A 16,087-nucleotide genomic window follows, 5' to 3' on the forward strand; every position below is an offset into this window, starting at 1 on the left:
TTTACTGTACTCTCAGTATTAATACAGTCATGAAATGAAGGTCTAGGGACTTTCTTAATGAACTTTAGAGAAGAAGCAGCGTGGCATGCCACGCTAAGTGAACACCATGGTAAGGAAAGCATTAATCACAGACAAAGCTATTAGGCTCATGTAACTCTGGAAGAGGTGCAGAAATCCAAAATATAGGTTGAATAATCTGTTGACAGGACAACTGTTTAGGTACTCTTTTATGGAAGAGTGTCAGGACTCCCAGAAAGACACAGAAGAAGGAGATGCTCTGGACAGACGAAACCAGGACAGAACCTTTTAGCCTGTATCCAAATCCCTTTAATATCTGGAAACTTTCTTGGAAGAAAACCTGCAAGATACTAGAAACTAGGGAAGAGGCTCACCTTCCAAGGAAAAGGTCAAGGAAAACAACCCTGAACATAAAGAGGAACAATGAAATGGTTTAGATCAATGCAGGCCCTCAGAGGCCTGCATGTTTTTGTTCTTTACTAGCTTAACACATCTGAAACAAATAATCAATTGGTGGTTCATTATCAGGCCTCTGTAGATATGTGACAAACTGAGTAGGTTGTCGGACCATTTGAAACAGCTATATTGGAGCAGAGGCACATCTGAAGTCGGGAGAACACCGACCCTTAATGACTGGAGCCGGACACCCGTGGTTTGGATTAAAACACATTTGCATTTCTGCAAAACTTTTAGATGATTCATCACATAAAATCCCAGTAGAGTACATTAAGCAACACCAGTAAAGCGACTGGATGTTTTTAAAGTTCAAAGGGTATACGTAATTTTTCACGGTGCTGTATTCTACTCAGTCTGTTGCTATTGTTTTATGTCTTCACCACAGACTGCTGTTTTCCGTATGTTTCTCTACATCACCATGAGAAACACTCTCCCTTAAGAATTTTTAAACTGTTTCAACTCTTGACCTAATTTCTGCTGACAAGCTGAGGAAATGTGGAGCATAGTAGATCACCCTACCTCTGTGGGGTGTTATTTGGAGAACACAAGCTGAGTTTGAGCTGGGACCCACATGCACGAGTCAGAAACGCATGTAGATCTGACTGCTCTGCTGTCGATGACTTCCAAGAGCAGCTAAGTCAGACGGATTCTCTACAGGGTCAGGGGAGTAAATTAGTCGTCTTAACTTTTCGCACGTGCACAGTGAGGCATGAGAGGAGAGAAATCGCTGTATGGTATCAAATACTGGTCACCTTTAATGTGGGTGTTTGTTCAGCAATTTCTTTCAAGTTGAGCCTTGGGGGAAAAAAAAAAAAAAAGAGGATAAGCGAAGAAAATGCAGTCTTGAACCCATCTGTCTGGTGTGCATTAAAAAACCTTCCCGACAAAACAATCTTGCTCTCTTCCATGAAGCTCCTTCAATCTTACGGATCTTTTGTAGTTAGAAACGACACACAGACACACATGCACACATGCACACCAGTCTGCTCTCCTTTTACAAGAACAGGTTCCCAGTCTTAAATCTGTGAGAGATTCTATGCAATCCACACTTTTCCCCCTTCTTCATATTTTTTTTTTCTTTTTGTTTTTTCTGTTCTTTCTTTTTTATGTTATTTTGTCTTGGGAAAGCCCCCTGGAGATGTCTGTGGCTAGTTAGTGCTCACACAGACCTTTACATGGCCCCTCACACCTGGCAGAGGCCTTCAAAACCTGGGCTTAGCTCTTGAAGACCTGAACTTTTTGGGGGCTCAGGAGAGAGTTTGCGCGCCTTTATCATCTCACCAGAAGTAAGGGTGTGAGGTCACTGTTTCAGAGGTGCCAATGCCACCTGGTTCTCCTGTAAACTTTGTAATTAGTTATGAAACCCAGAGACGCCTCATTTGGATCACTCAGTCCTCATTTGCAGTAAAACGCGTAGTCTCTGCTTTGCGTCCCTGAAAAAAGATGTGGAAACAGCCTTAAAATAGATTCGTATTTTAATGTGGTAGCATCATCGTTTATTGAAGAGATTTCATCATCCCATGTTTAGAAGTTACACGCTACAGAGAGGAATCGTCTCACCTGGAGACTCCAATGGAACTTTGGTCAGAGATTAAAACTGAGCTTTTTCAGCAACAAACATTTCAAATGTCCGGTGCAAAGTAAAGAATGACATTTTGTGGGCCTGTTTCTCCTCCAGTGTTCCTTGGAGCCTTGCTAAAGTGCATAACGGCATGATGATTTTTTCTTTTTTCTTTTTTTTTTTTAATATTAGGGGGAAAAAATCACATGAAAAACTGCTAGTGCCTCCTAATAAAAAACTGAAAATGAGTCGTCACGACTGGGTCTCTCACCGAGATGATCAGCCAAAACATGTGGCCATATGGGCTGCAGAGATCCACATATTCAGGGAAGGAATCTTGTTGATGGGACAACTATTAGATCCTTTTGGAAGTGCAGCAGGAAGAATCCCTGAGAAGCTCTACTTGCAGCTGGACAAAGCAAACACTTGGAAGGAGATGCTCTGATCAGATAACACCAAAAGAAACTTGGTGATGGCAGCATCTAAATCCAACTGCAAAGTTTTGACATGTGGAGTTTGAATACAAAATGCATGGCACATTTAACAAAAGCCATGTTTCATTTTCCAACTTACTTCATGACGGTTTGTCACATAACATACCAGTAAAACACATTTAAGTTTTTGGTTGTAACATGACGAAATGTTCAAGGTTCTTAAATTGGAATCATTTTGCAAGGCAAGTCACTGCATCCACACCTGCCTTTGTGCCATTCTGTCTTTTCCATTTGTGTTACGGTACCAAATGTACTGTGTTTTCAGGGTAACCTATCACTGTTGACAGCCCAGTAAGTGCTTTCACAGCTTTAAAATAAAAGCAACCTGTGCAAAGGGTCAGCTAGGTTTCAGCAGGAAGCTTAAAGTTTTTTGACTGTGGTGAGAAAAAGAATCCTTATGGTACTAATTACCAAGAACAAAACAAGGAGATGGGCTGGAAGAGCCGGTTCACAGCGTTTCTTCCTGAATCTTTGTTCCATTGGCCCAATTCATAAGGACACAAACATAATAACAACAACAACCATGTTTAATTGGTTTCTATAAAAACAGGAGTGACTGAGGGGGAAAAAAAAGGGTAGATTAAAGAAGCACTAGTTACAATGGACTTGAAGCAATTATTCTCTTCTTTGAAATGCTCGTTGTTAACATTCTTCATTTTAAGTTGTGTTTTTAGCTATGCTTTCCCGAACAAAGCCTGTGCCATTTCGGTTTGCATGCGTTTGTTGACAAAGCACCTGCTGTCTTAAATCTGCAGTGGAAACAAATTAAAAGAAAAGATTAGCTTTTTTAAAACACGGGAATTTAGAGAAGCTGCCGCCTTTCTTTTACTCTCGTAGTGCAGTGAAAAACAATTTCCTGGGAGGATTTTTTTTTCTATTTTTTTGCGTTTATGTTCCATGTAAATATTTCAGATCATCAAATACACTTTTAAGATAGACAAACACAACAAGAGAAACTATAAAACTCAGTTGCCATTAAGAGAAATGTAGCCCACGCTTCTTTGCAGAATTATTTTACTTCAGCCACATTGGATGTTTTTTTGAGCATAAACACTCTGTTTAATGTCATACCATATCATGTAATTCAGATCCAAATTGCACTTTAACTAGGCCAAACCAAAACATTCAATTTGCTGGACATTCTCCTTCAGGATTTTCTGCAGCAGAATTGATCCTTCCATCAGCATGGCAAGTCATCCTGGTGCTGAAGCAGCCAAACAGCCCATCACATGTTCAGACGGGTTTAATTTAAATGCTTTCTTGATTCTGCAGTTAGCAGCCCTGGGCGCAACTTGTGAAATCGAACCACAAAAACTGTTTATTGATAGTTAATTCATTACATCACAACGGTGACAATTATATATTTTTTTTATATCATGCTAGGTTGGTGTGTATCACTTTTTTCACCCAAAAAATTCAATTATTTTTTGAAAACCTTTTTGTATAAACTCAGATTATCTTTGTCTGCTATTAGTATTTGATTGATAATCTGAAACACATAAGTGTGCCAAAAAAAAAAAAAAAAAGAAATCCGTTTTGGGTCAAATACTTTCACAGCTTTGAACCGGAGCAATCTTGGATACATTTTTGGAAAACATGTCCATAAATTGTCATGCCGAGGAGGCCATATCTCATCTGCTGCTTTACACTGTACTGCAAATGTAGTATTTATAGCTTTAACAGATAGGACTTGTGTTGTGAACAAGCCAGATCCAGAAGTATAACTATGAAATAATTTATGGCCATATTTTTCATTTTTATGCTTTTATCTCATCCTGTCTTCTTCGCTCCTGTGAGGTGTGTATATTTCTCTCTCTCCCTCTGCTGCTGCTACTGTTTTAAGATCTCCTGTTTCTGATGACACGGCTGTTCTATCATGGCTGTGATTTCCTACTTTGTGACTGGAGGTTTGCAGAGAAGCATCGATGTGGACTGTGTTCCAGTCGAGTGTTTCATTGCCTCCTAAAACGTTTGGGATGTGGATCTCTGTTCCCAGCAACGCATCCCGGTCTAGCCTTTGGCCAGAGATATTCACAGGCAGCAATGTCTGCTAAACTTTGAGTGCATGTAAAAACACCAGACTAGATATGTTTTATTCTTTTTTGTTGTTGTTGTTGTTGTTGCTGTTTGTCTGTGCCGGGACATAGTGCTTCAAACTGTACATGTGGCATGTCACTGAGGTTGAGGAGTGACACAGCTGCGCTTTGCTTTTTCATCCCTGTGCCAAGATTGTGTGCGATCCAAAAGTTCACAGTAAACAAACAATTTTTCTTCTCTCCTACAAATAGTAGCTGAACCAGCTGTGTTTTCTTTTTTTTTTCTTTTTTTTTCTGTTTTACCTCTTTTGTGCTGAGATGTATAAAGAAACCCAGCAAAAATCACAGTTTGTCACATGTTCCATGTTAATACTCAACAGATAAACTGAACTAAGATTACAGGCTGGCTTCGAATGTGTACAGATGAATGTGATCATGGGGAAAAAAAAAAAAAAAAAAAACAGCACATTTTTCCAGTATATCGTTACATACTAGAGGGTCTTTTTAGTGCTCTTAATTTAGAATCTGGATCATTGTTTTGACTACCTCGCTTTGAGTGAAAACCCAGGCACAGTTGAGGTAACAGAGGCGTTGGAAGCCGTTCTTGGAAACAGCGCGTATTGCGTTGTCTGGCTGTGTTATAGGTCGTCTGCTCTGGAGGGGAAACCTTTACGATGTCCCATCGTCTGGATAAACAATTCCATTCGGTCTGAGCTGTTCCGTGTGGATTTCGTGCAAATGTGTAGGTACGGATACGTGCTGAGGTTTTTACTACGATCAGTTACTTGTTTTTTTGTGATTAGGCTGGGCCGACGGTAAGGGAGAAGATAAGTTCACCAGATATGCTGAGAAGAACAAGGCCGAGGTCTCCTGCCAGGCTCTCATTGTGGTACTAGAAGCATAACTTTCTGGAGGTTTCATGCAGGTTTTTCACCCAGTCTTTTGCAGATTTTTTGCATACATTTAAAACTCCTGAATACCTCAGTCTTGACCTAAAGAGTCCATGTTGCTCTGTTTTGACTGACAATGCTTCGTACCAGATTGGACCCCCTTTTGTTTTCAGAGCTGGCTTAATTCTTTATGGCACAGACTCAACAAGTTGTTTGAAATGTTCCCTCAGAGATACATATCGACATGTAACATTACAAAGCTGCAGTATATTTGTTGGCTGTACATCTGTGATATGAATCTCTTGTTCCAGCACATTAAAGATTCATTGAGGTTTGTTGACTGTGGAAGGAGCACTGTAAAACAAAACATTCTGTTTAATAAGAGAGTTCAAGTGAACGTAACTTAATTCTTATCATCTTGTTGTTTGTACTCATCTTGAGCAAGCGATGTGAACTTTTGGATAAAAAATGCTCGATAACGTAATCTATTAAAGTTGAGGTAACGCATAAAATGTTAAGTTATTTGAAAGTGATGATGATTTTGGACTGCAAAGGGTTAACTCTTATTGCCCTGGACTCTTTTTTTTTGTTTGTTTTTTGTTTTTTTGGAGGAATCGTCTTGAATGACCATGAAAACAGAGTTGAAATCTTCAGTCCAATTTAATAAAGCCAAATAAGTGATAACATTGTTTTGGACAAATAGTTTACCGTTATAGCGCTGGTCCATCACCATGCTTCTTATGGGAAACAGAGAAGATGGCACCGGACAACAGTTTCCGGTTCCTTTTCTAGGCCTCTGTCTTAGTTACGCCCTGTGGAGTCATTTCCTTAACCTTACACGTGTGTATGCGTGTGTGTACATGTGTGTACATGAGCTTATGAGCTTCATAACACACTTAAAGTTAAGGACGTGCCCAGACGTAACTCCATTTCAGCTCAAGCTAACCTGCAAACTGAAGAGAAAGTTTTGAACATTTGCGCAACCAATTTCGCTGATGAAGAATAAAATATTCACTAATGACGCCACGTTTCTTTAACATGTGTGGGTTGACAAAATAATGCTTCTGTTGGTGATCTGGGCAGAAAAAAGGAATTTGAATAACACTTAAGCTTAAAAATATAGTTTACCATGGAGAAGTTTATAGTGTCAAGATGTCTTTGCTATTTTGTTTATGTACAGCTAAACAAAATTTATCAAGTTATTTTAAGTTTTCAATACTTAAATCACACAATATAACTTTATTTCTTTTTATATGCTGCAATAATTTATTCTTTTGAGGCAATTGATTTATATGTGACAGTAGGGATGGGCCAACAAGGAATCGCACAATGCATTGCGCCACCAGCAGCAGCAGCTTATTAAAGCACTTTTTTTGTTTGCTTTAAGATGTTTAGGGTGAAAACATAGACTCCAACGCTTCATTTGTGTAGTGGGTTCATCAAGACTGAGGCTACTTTCAGAGCATTACAGCTCTTATTAACTAGTTTTTAGCATTTGCATCTGGATAGATGAAACTGGACCATGAGTGAGTTTTATGTTCATTTTTATGAGCACCCTGCTCTGCTTCTGCTTTTTTGTCAAAGATTGAGTTGAAAAATAAATAAAAAGCAGAATGCAGAGACTGTTTCAAGCAAGCATCTTCTCTCTATACAGTTTCTCGTTAAAAAAAATGGTTTTGCTTGTTTGATTACCACATACTCAGATTTATTAAGTTGATTTAAGTTACGGTCACTAAAATTGCACAAGTTAGTTGAGTTGTGTAAATTTAAGATGTAGTTTCACATACTAACATTTTTAAGTTTGGAAAACTTAATTCTTTTGAGGCAACAAGTTTACAAATTTTTTTAAGTAATATGCACTTATTCCTTTTTACAGTGAAGGAACTCACCATTTTAAGAACCAGTTTGAGATGGTTTGAGCTGTATGAAAAAGCGCATGTTTTCTCATCTTTCCCATTTTGAACAGTGACTTGGAGAAACATATCACTTTGTACTATCATATTTATACTCCAGGAAAACTACTTGTAAGCTTCCTTGATGCTCTTATCAACTTTTACAAGTAAATTAAAAATAAAATAAATGTGGAAATATGATTTTTTTTTTGTTTTGTTTTTCAGCAAGTTTGACTTTTAAAATAAAACTTCGGCTTCATGCATTAAAATAGTCATTTTATAGCTTCTAAGTTTATAGTTTTTCTCGTAAAAGGTACCTGTCTGTTAATTTTCTCCCCTGGGCTGACAGGAAGGACTCCATTCGGAAAGAGGAAATTTAGTTTCTCATGGTTTCAGCTGTTGACGTCCCAACTCTCAGCGGTGCACCGCCTATATTTTTCTTTCCTTCCAGCGTTATTCTTTGGGTAAATTGAATAAACTTTTTTGAAAACTGATTTCATTTATTTTATTTTATTTACCTTAATTGTAGGGCTTGTCTCACTGATATCCAACATCTGATTTACAAGAAAGACCTGCTTCAATAGAAACAAAAGCAAAATTACAAACACGGCAACAAAACAAGCAATTAATAAACTTGACTCCATTAAATAAACTAACCAAACATGAGCTAAAAGCAAGCGCAAAATTGACAAAAACGTTGCTACATTAAAATTAACAAATATGCTGTAGTTTAGCTTATAATTACAGTATTTATTACTCCCTTGTTGTATATTTATTAACACTAAAACAAAAGAGTCCATGTGTTTGTGCTCGAATATAAAGCTTATTTATGCCACTCCCACTGAATCACACCACAGTGGCCCTCATATGAGCAAAAAGCTTGCATCTGGACCCAGTTCAGCCCCACCTGCCTGACCTATATTCTGCCTCCCCTTAGTTTTCTCCCTGGATCTGTAGATATCTTCCAAACTCAACAAACCCACTGGCTGGGGAATTCCAGTTCCTTTTCAGAGCCTGGTTTTACTGTGAAACCATTCAGAATAGAACTATTTCATGATAAGTCTTTCAGGTTCTATTAATACATCAAGCTTTTACTTCAGTATCACCATCATTTCGAGCAACAATATACATGCTGCCGTTAACACAACATCCAAAGCGCAGAATCTTTTGAATGAGCTTTACATCAGATTCACATTGGGATTCATGCATGTGACCAAAATCAGAATCACATCACAATCCCCTCAAGAGTGGTAAGAGTTTATCACAGCTCATCCTTCAGTTCACTTTACAAGTGGGTGGATGTGATGCAGTTTGCCAAAGTCTGTCCTGTTTGGATGGAATGCAGAAGCTCATTTGTTGGCAAAGAGCCCAGCTGTTCATTGTTCATTTATTTCTTTATTTTCTTTGCAACATTTATCATTTGTTTAGGACAGAAGCACCTCTACATTTGCAACTATTTATAACAGAGGGGATAGAAGTAGACAAAGTAGTATTTAAAAATCTTTTTCCTCCCCTCTTTTTTTTACTAATCTGCCCTCCTCTGCGCTGCCGTTCATGATGTTTGCGGTGCTTACTCAGCCAAATATCAGAGAGCCTTTCTTGCTTTACTTAATGCTAATGTCCCATTAGCTCTGTTTGTTTGTCTCCGGGGATTGTGTTTGTGATTAGGGGCCTACACCAAATTTTATCGGATGCCAAATACATGCACGCCTGAAAATGAAAGTATCCCCCAGTTGTTTTACTTTATGGGGCTCAGTGCAAGTCTGGCAGACGGCACGGTGACTGAAATTGCTCTGGCAGAGGCACTTTGTCTGGCTCTAATGGTCTGGGTGATTAGCTGACTAACAAATAGAAGGCAGTCCACAACCGTGTCTTAATCCAGATCATATACAATAAGAGCCGAGCTGTAAACCTGTCTTTTTATGGCCCTCAGATGCTAAATCAGACCTTACCCTGGAGGCATTGAACGCAGTGAGGAAAAATGTCAGAAACAAAAGGAAACGTGTCAGCTTTCAACATAATCATCAAATAATGTTTCTTGGCTTTGTTTCTTGACCTTAGATTGTGTGACTGCACACACTAGTTAAAGCTTCTCTACATATACTTTCAGACATTTTGCTGTAGCAAATTTCTGATCTCACTGGTTCCTTTTAGTGACAAGTTTTTGGTGTGAACGGACTAAAACGTTTACACCCTTAGCCAATTTGTAGTGTATATCTAGTTGGACGTTGCTTACAAAACAAACATACAGACGTACAACGTTTAAAATGCAAGAACAAATGAGTAAAACCATAAGCTTTATTAAAACCCATCAAAAACAATAAACTTAAAATTAATGTTTGAATTGAGATAAGTCTTGATTCTAATGTCAGTAAACCTCAAATTGCTACAACCCAGAATTTCTCTTTCAGATATTTCACTTCTCTAAGCATCTTCTCTATCCCAGTGTCTACAAGACCCAACATAATATAGCTAATAATATTTGTTGCAAATTGGAGAGTGAATGCCAATGCGCAGAAATGACATTTACTGGTAAATTTATTCATCAGGTTTGCTTTAGCTAACTTCAGAAATTAAACAAAAAAGAATCCAAGTAAATACCAAACAAACAAAACAAACAAAAAAACTTTTAAAATCATTCAAGGGGAATGTCTCTTTGAACATAACTTCTATATATTTTTATTTATTTATTTTTTTTTATTTTTGCATCAGTGGAGATCAATCTAGTGTCTCAGCATTTTTTTTATTTTTTATTTTTTATTTTTTTTACAAGTCTTAGGGTTAAGCTGTAATTTGACCAACTATATAATATGTTCATGGGTTTTTATTGCTGTATGTGGCTAACAACAGCCCTGAAGGTCAGTCAGCACTATTGCCAATCCCCATGAAGAGGCAAGCCATGAAATATAGCTTAAGAAAACACTATAAAGCACTCCAGGGCTGAGAACTGAGACTTTTTCCATAAGTTCATTACCACAAGCAACCCTTTTCACAAATTAGTAGTCATAAAGTCTTCTGTTTGTATATAACTCTTACTCTGAACATTTAATAAACCTTGTTTAGCTCAATGATTAAATAATGCACATTTTAAATCAGCATAGTTAGTTTAATCCATCTTTTACTTCTGCATAAGTTCTTTTTCTTCTGATTATACAAAGATAACCAAACCAAACTATACCTGAAAACCTTTTTTTTTTTTTTCTGGATCTTATCGTAAAGCAAAAATAACTTCTGAAAATATGGAGTGCTAAAATTAAAAATGTGAGTCCAGCTTCTCACTAAAGCAGAATAAATAAGATAAGGGGATTTAAGTTGCATTAGCCTGGATGGAGAACTGGCCTGTAACCAAAAGTCCTGGGAAAATGGATGCTGTGCCCTAACAAGCCAGCTTGGCTGACCCATTTTATTTAAAATGCAAGAGAAACCAAAGTGGCAAGTGCAAGCAACACATTTCACTGCTTAGCTGATTCTTTAAAGGTAAACTTTGAGTTTTTTTTTGTTGGGAATCTGCATTTGACTCTGCTCGCTTGAGATGGTCCAGCCTCCCAGACCTCAATGTGCTTCTCACCTCGGCAGTGGTCATGGAGCTGCCCTTCCTGCACATTCCTGAGGCTGTGGAAGATAATTACTGTGGTTTATGAGAGGGAGAGGCCCAGAAGAAACACTTCCATCAGACCTCGGTTGTTTAAGCTTGGAGTTCTTTTTCAATTCTAGGTCAGTTTATGTCTCCCACAGTTCATAGGTCTGCAGTTACCTTCTGAAGTTTTAAATCAATCAATCAAGAAAGGAAGAAAAAAAAATGCTTCCCACTGAGATAAAATGACTGATCAGCAGAGACCAAGCTTCTCATTAAACACTGTCACTGAAGCTGGGTTTCAGTAAAATGTAGCTCATCTTGCCTAAAAGCTTGGTTTTTATGTTACAGTAACTGTACGTTTCCATTAATGCAACTACTATGTGTCACTGAAAGGTACTCCTTAAACTTTCTCACATTTTCACACACATATTACAACGACAAACTTCAATGTATCAATAACTCGCAGCGATCTTCTGGGTTTACTTAGGTAGAAACTTTTTACATTACCTTGAATCATTGAGGATTGAATAGAGTTGCTGTGAGATTTATTGAAGAGATTAGTGAACAAATCATCGTCATGATGACTAAAGTTGTGGAAAAGTTTAGAGTACGGTTAGGTTATAAACTGATGTCACAACCACTGGACATCCCACGGTGCACTGCTCAACCCACCGTCCGAAAATGAACAACTACTGACCTACCAATACATGGCCATCCACATAAAACCTAGACTAGAGACTGCAAAACACTTGAGACTAAGTTGGAGATTCTCCTACGATCCTCTACTTTGGAGGATCGTTAAGACCACGATCTTAAACGCGCAGCCAAAACTACACTGGTTGGGCTCAAAGCTCATTCATAGGCTAGAAGAACCCAATCAAAGTCCAAACCTGAATCCGATTTAGCTTCTGTAGACTTAGAAAATATAAGTTCCCAAAAGCTCTTCATCTATTCTGACAGTTGGGGCTATTTTGGGAAAAAAAAAAAAGACCAGGCACAAATTTCCATCTTAACACTTGCAGCTGTCGTTGCAGTAAAAGGTTGTTCCACAAACTATTAATTCAGGGAGAGTTGAAGGAAAAAGAAACATTATAGCCTAGATCAACTTACACAGAATAACTATTAGATACAGGTTAGTTTGCCAAAGTGTACCAACTCCATCTGCTGTCTGCACTGGTAACCATTTAGAAAGTGAATAGACAATTTCCTCTCTGTGCTCGTGGATATTATCCTTATAGAGAAGGGCAATCCAGTTTACTTTAAACCGTTGCAGTGTGATTTCGCCATGACTGTTCAACTTCATGTGGTTTTTGGAGCTTTACATTAAATTGTACATAAGTGACCTCCAGCAACGAAGGCTTTCATGAAGCAGCACTTTTGACATGTGAGGAAAAAGGTAATGTTTATGTGGGTTCTGTTGTGGTTTCTAACAGTTTGCATATATTTTGCGTCTCACTGAATAAAATCCACGCGCAATATATTCGTTCTCGTTTTTCTTTTACTTGGCTTCATGTTTAAGTCAGAAATTCAGCCACTTTCTATCTATTAGATTTTCTTTCTTTTTTTTTCTTTTTTTTCTTTTTTTTTTTTACTAACGTCTTATGATAACATGTCAGAATGATCTGAAAGGTATTTCATTTTGTGGCTACCAGATAAAGTCTCATCTGTCAGCAGCTTCGTGTAATGGCACTTTTAAAAGCCTCATTAAGGCCACCTCTGTTTTCTCACTCCTGTTTGCTCTGGACATTCCTCAAAAACCACAGAGCACTTCTGCAGATACCTTTTACAGGTGCCTGCAGGAGATAAAAGTCTGCACAGCGATCCTATTGCAGGTATGGATTTTGAAAAGAAACATGCAGGCTCAGCTGTTCCTGCATTCGTTTGTCGACGAATCTAGTTTTGTTTTCCTCGCTGCAGAGCATGCATCAGGAATGAACCTTTTCGTTTTCCTTCGACACGTTGGGGCGAACTGACCCCTTATTGATAAAAGATGAAATTCTGCGGCCGCTGTTCCAGAGAGCCATCAGCATGCGTAAACACACAGAGATATGGATCCGGGCTCGCTCTCATGCGTGATGTACACACAGCAGCTGCACCTGGGAATTTTGGCTTATCTACAGCAGATACATGATTTTCAAACCCGCCATGAGGAACGCAGAGGGATATGTATCATAACTGCAGGCTTTTAGCAGGAGGTCTCATGAGAAAGCGTTTTAAACTGCGTAAGAAATGATTGCATTGTTCTGTTTTTGAGGAACATTAAATGTTTCTTTTATTTGGTCATTCACTTTGAGCTGCTATTAATATTAAGCTAAGAACTTCTATATTTTTAATCTAGATTTTTTCTTTTTTTTTTTTACTGCAACACCCCAATTTTACAAAATGTCAGTATTTGCAGACATGTCTATGATTTGCAGAGAATTTCCATCGTGTTTTACCCCAAAGCTGAAACTCCAGCCCAAAAACAGGCCTTCCAAAAATGTTACACTTTAAATACAATCTCTTTGCTCTTAAGCCAGTTAATGCATCATTCATGCTGTTTGTTCTTTCCTTAGATATTTCTAGCACTGTTGTAAAATATAAACTTTTAACACAAGCGTCTGCTATGGTTTTAAGTATTTATGTTTTCCTTATTTCTTTAAGCCATTTCTCCAGGGGGAACATAAAAAAAGCTGATTACAGTTCACAAATACTATTTGAGACAAAGATTAAATTTTTTACATGTCTTGTCATCTTGGGAAACCAGTACTGAACAGTTTTGTTCGTAATGACCATCATTAGATTTCTCGTTAGATGAGGAAAGAACGTAATGTTGAAAATATTAAAACAACCTCTCTAGACGTCAGCCAGGAAGGTAAAGGATTGTCTTTGAAATAGAAAAATTACAATAAGCACACTACCAAATAAGCTTCAGGCTCATTTGCCATTGCAGCAAACAATCTTTCTGCTCCAAGTTAACATTCTGAGGCAAAATGGCATTTTCACTGCTACTAGACAAAAGGTATTAGCCTATCTAACTTTGGTCATAAACATTATGATCTTTTTTCTTCTGAAGCCTGACATTTCCTAGTGAAGCCTCCCACACACTGACAGTATGTAGTCTCAAGTTGATTTACAGATTTTGTAGACCTTTATATCGCTTTCACATGAAGTGTCAAGGAAAGAGTCATTCTTTTTAAGGCCTGTACAAACACTTTTTTTATAATCTAATCCGTCCTCTGCTCTTGTCTCTCTGTAGCTTTAGGCCAGATAATGCTGTACGTGGATGGGATGAACGGCCTCATATCTCACAATGAAACAGTCCAGTGGCTTTACACCTTGGTTGGATCAAAGGTAAAAACGAATGCAACCATTAGCCCTGAAAAGATCTCCACTCCCTTCAGAGATTGTAAGCTCTGTAATGTCATCGCAACAGTCTCACCTAGGTAATCTCATCAGAGCACTTAAAAACAGATTATATCACGATGTCCAAATGGATTCAGTCCTTTCCTGACATTATGGTGCTTCAGCCCCCTTGTGGCCAAATTGCTTGAGGAACCATAGATCTTATTTACTACCCATTTTATGTGAATTATGGCAGAGAACTCGGCTTCTTCTTTGTTGCTTTTAATGAAAATCCCCTATTAGATCCATCATAGAGTTGTTTGTCATATTATCACAGGTGATTCATTGCTATTCTTGTTTTCTTTTCTGTCAATTCTTCCTTTCAGCTTGTTGAAATTAGCAATTACGTTATCCTTTCCTGACTTTTTGATGTTTTAAACTAAAGTATATGTAAATATCTGTCTTGTTATGCCAAGACTGATGTTTAAAAGTTTGCCTAATTGTATATTTTTTTTCACCAGATTTTAAATATTATCCACATTGGTGTTGTATCCAAATATTCTTAAATGTGCAGTATTTTGTTCACACTGTCACAGTTATGAAAAATGACTGTCCAGACAGGAAAGCGCTCAGACAAAATGATAACACAAAGCATTCATGAATGTTGAGGTAATGCTAATTAATGGATATCAGCAATGTCTAAAGTTGATTTTAGAGCTATCAATGTATCAATATTGAGCTTCCCTCTTTGAATTGTGTGCCTGCTGTCCACTTTGTATTTTTAATAGTTTCGTCTGGTGGTGAAGACGTCCCTCAAGTTGCTGCTGGTGTTTGTGGAGTACACAGAAAGCAATGCTGCCCTACTAATAAAGGCTGTGAACACTGTGGATACCAAAGGAGGTACGGGGCCAGAAAGATTGAAAAAAGCAAGAAAGTGTAGACTGAACGCACTGTCAGACACATATCTATAGTTTGTCCTTAACATTTCCTTTCATTTTAGTTTAATTGTACACAAATTCCTTAAAAAAGGGAAACTGATACTGCAGGCTGCTGATAGTCTGAACAGTAGCAGATGTATGAGTAAGTAATCAAGTATGGGTCCGTTCTAAGAGTTTCCTCCAGCTGGTATTAAATATAGCAAATAGACAACATGACTGATTTCTTAGAGTGTACTTAGCAGCTTTAGCAGCAGGAACACAATGCATACACATGACAATGACGAGTGAGCCAAAAATCTGTAATAAATCTTAAAGCCCAGTAATACGTTGTTTTCTTAATCTGAAGACATTTGGTTGAAGCCTGCCTTGTGTTTTTCTTATGCAGAAAAACATAATATAAAAAAAAGGAATCTAAAGGATTTTACAAGCCATGAAGATGAAGGATTTGTTACAGCCAAAAAACCTCAAAATCCGAATAATTGGTTTGAAAAAAAGATCTTAATTTTTTTTAATATATTTCTAACTGATGACAAAAAAACAGCGAAGGTGATTACATCAACTATTCCTTGTTCGACAAACTGTAACTAACGCCTTAAGTAAGTTTTATCAACTCACTTTAAAAGCTCAGCATTGTCCTGTGAGCGAGCAGCCGGGGCTGGCCTTCTGTGTGGAGGGGTCAGATATCCGTCAGTCTGTCCTCCGTGTGAAACCATTGCTACTGAGGGTTAGAGGAAGACTGAACATGATTCTCCAAGCTCCGGATGAGAAGACGTAACCGACTTAAAGGCTGAGCACAATAGAGAAACCGGTCACCGATGCTTTGTCTTTTGACTGAAGCTACAAAATATTATTTTTTAATTCTTGGTCGGACTTGTCTTTATACTGTTTTTTTTTTTTTTTT

At 37.9% G+C, this 16,087-nt stretch overlaps 1 protein-coding gene across 5 annotated transcripts in view; it reads left to right on the forward strand.

The window, feature by feature from the left end:
• Nucleotides 1-16,087, forward strand: part of LOC106962181 (FH1/FH2 domain-containing protein 3-like) — a 110,683-nt gene that overhangs the window by 68,378 nt on the left and 26,218 nt on the right. For all 5 annotated transcript variants that reach the window (XR_001427920.1, XM_015056415.1, XM_015056416.1 and 2 more), the window contains exons 6-7: nt 14,163-14,257; nt 15,037-15,148. Coding sequence is in view for 4 of the 5 variants with exons in the window: in XM_015056415.1 (XP_014911901.1) it covers nt 14,163-14,257; nt 15,037-15,148 (207 nt within the window). In the remaining variant the exon portion in view is untranslated. The remainder of the gene's footprint in view (nt 1-14,162; nt 14,258-15,036; nt 15,149-16,087) is intronic.

This window comes from Poecilia latipinna, unplaced genomic scaffold, assembly GCF_001443285.1.
Source record: "Poecilia latipinna isolate Pla-1442-1.1 unplaced genomic scaffold, P_latipinna-1.0 Scaffold1382, whole genome shotgun sequence".
In the NCBI taxonomy this organism is placed as follows: Eukaryota; Metazoa; Chordata; class Actinopteri; order Cyprinodontiformes; family Poeciliidae; genus Poecilia; species Poecilia latipinna.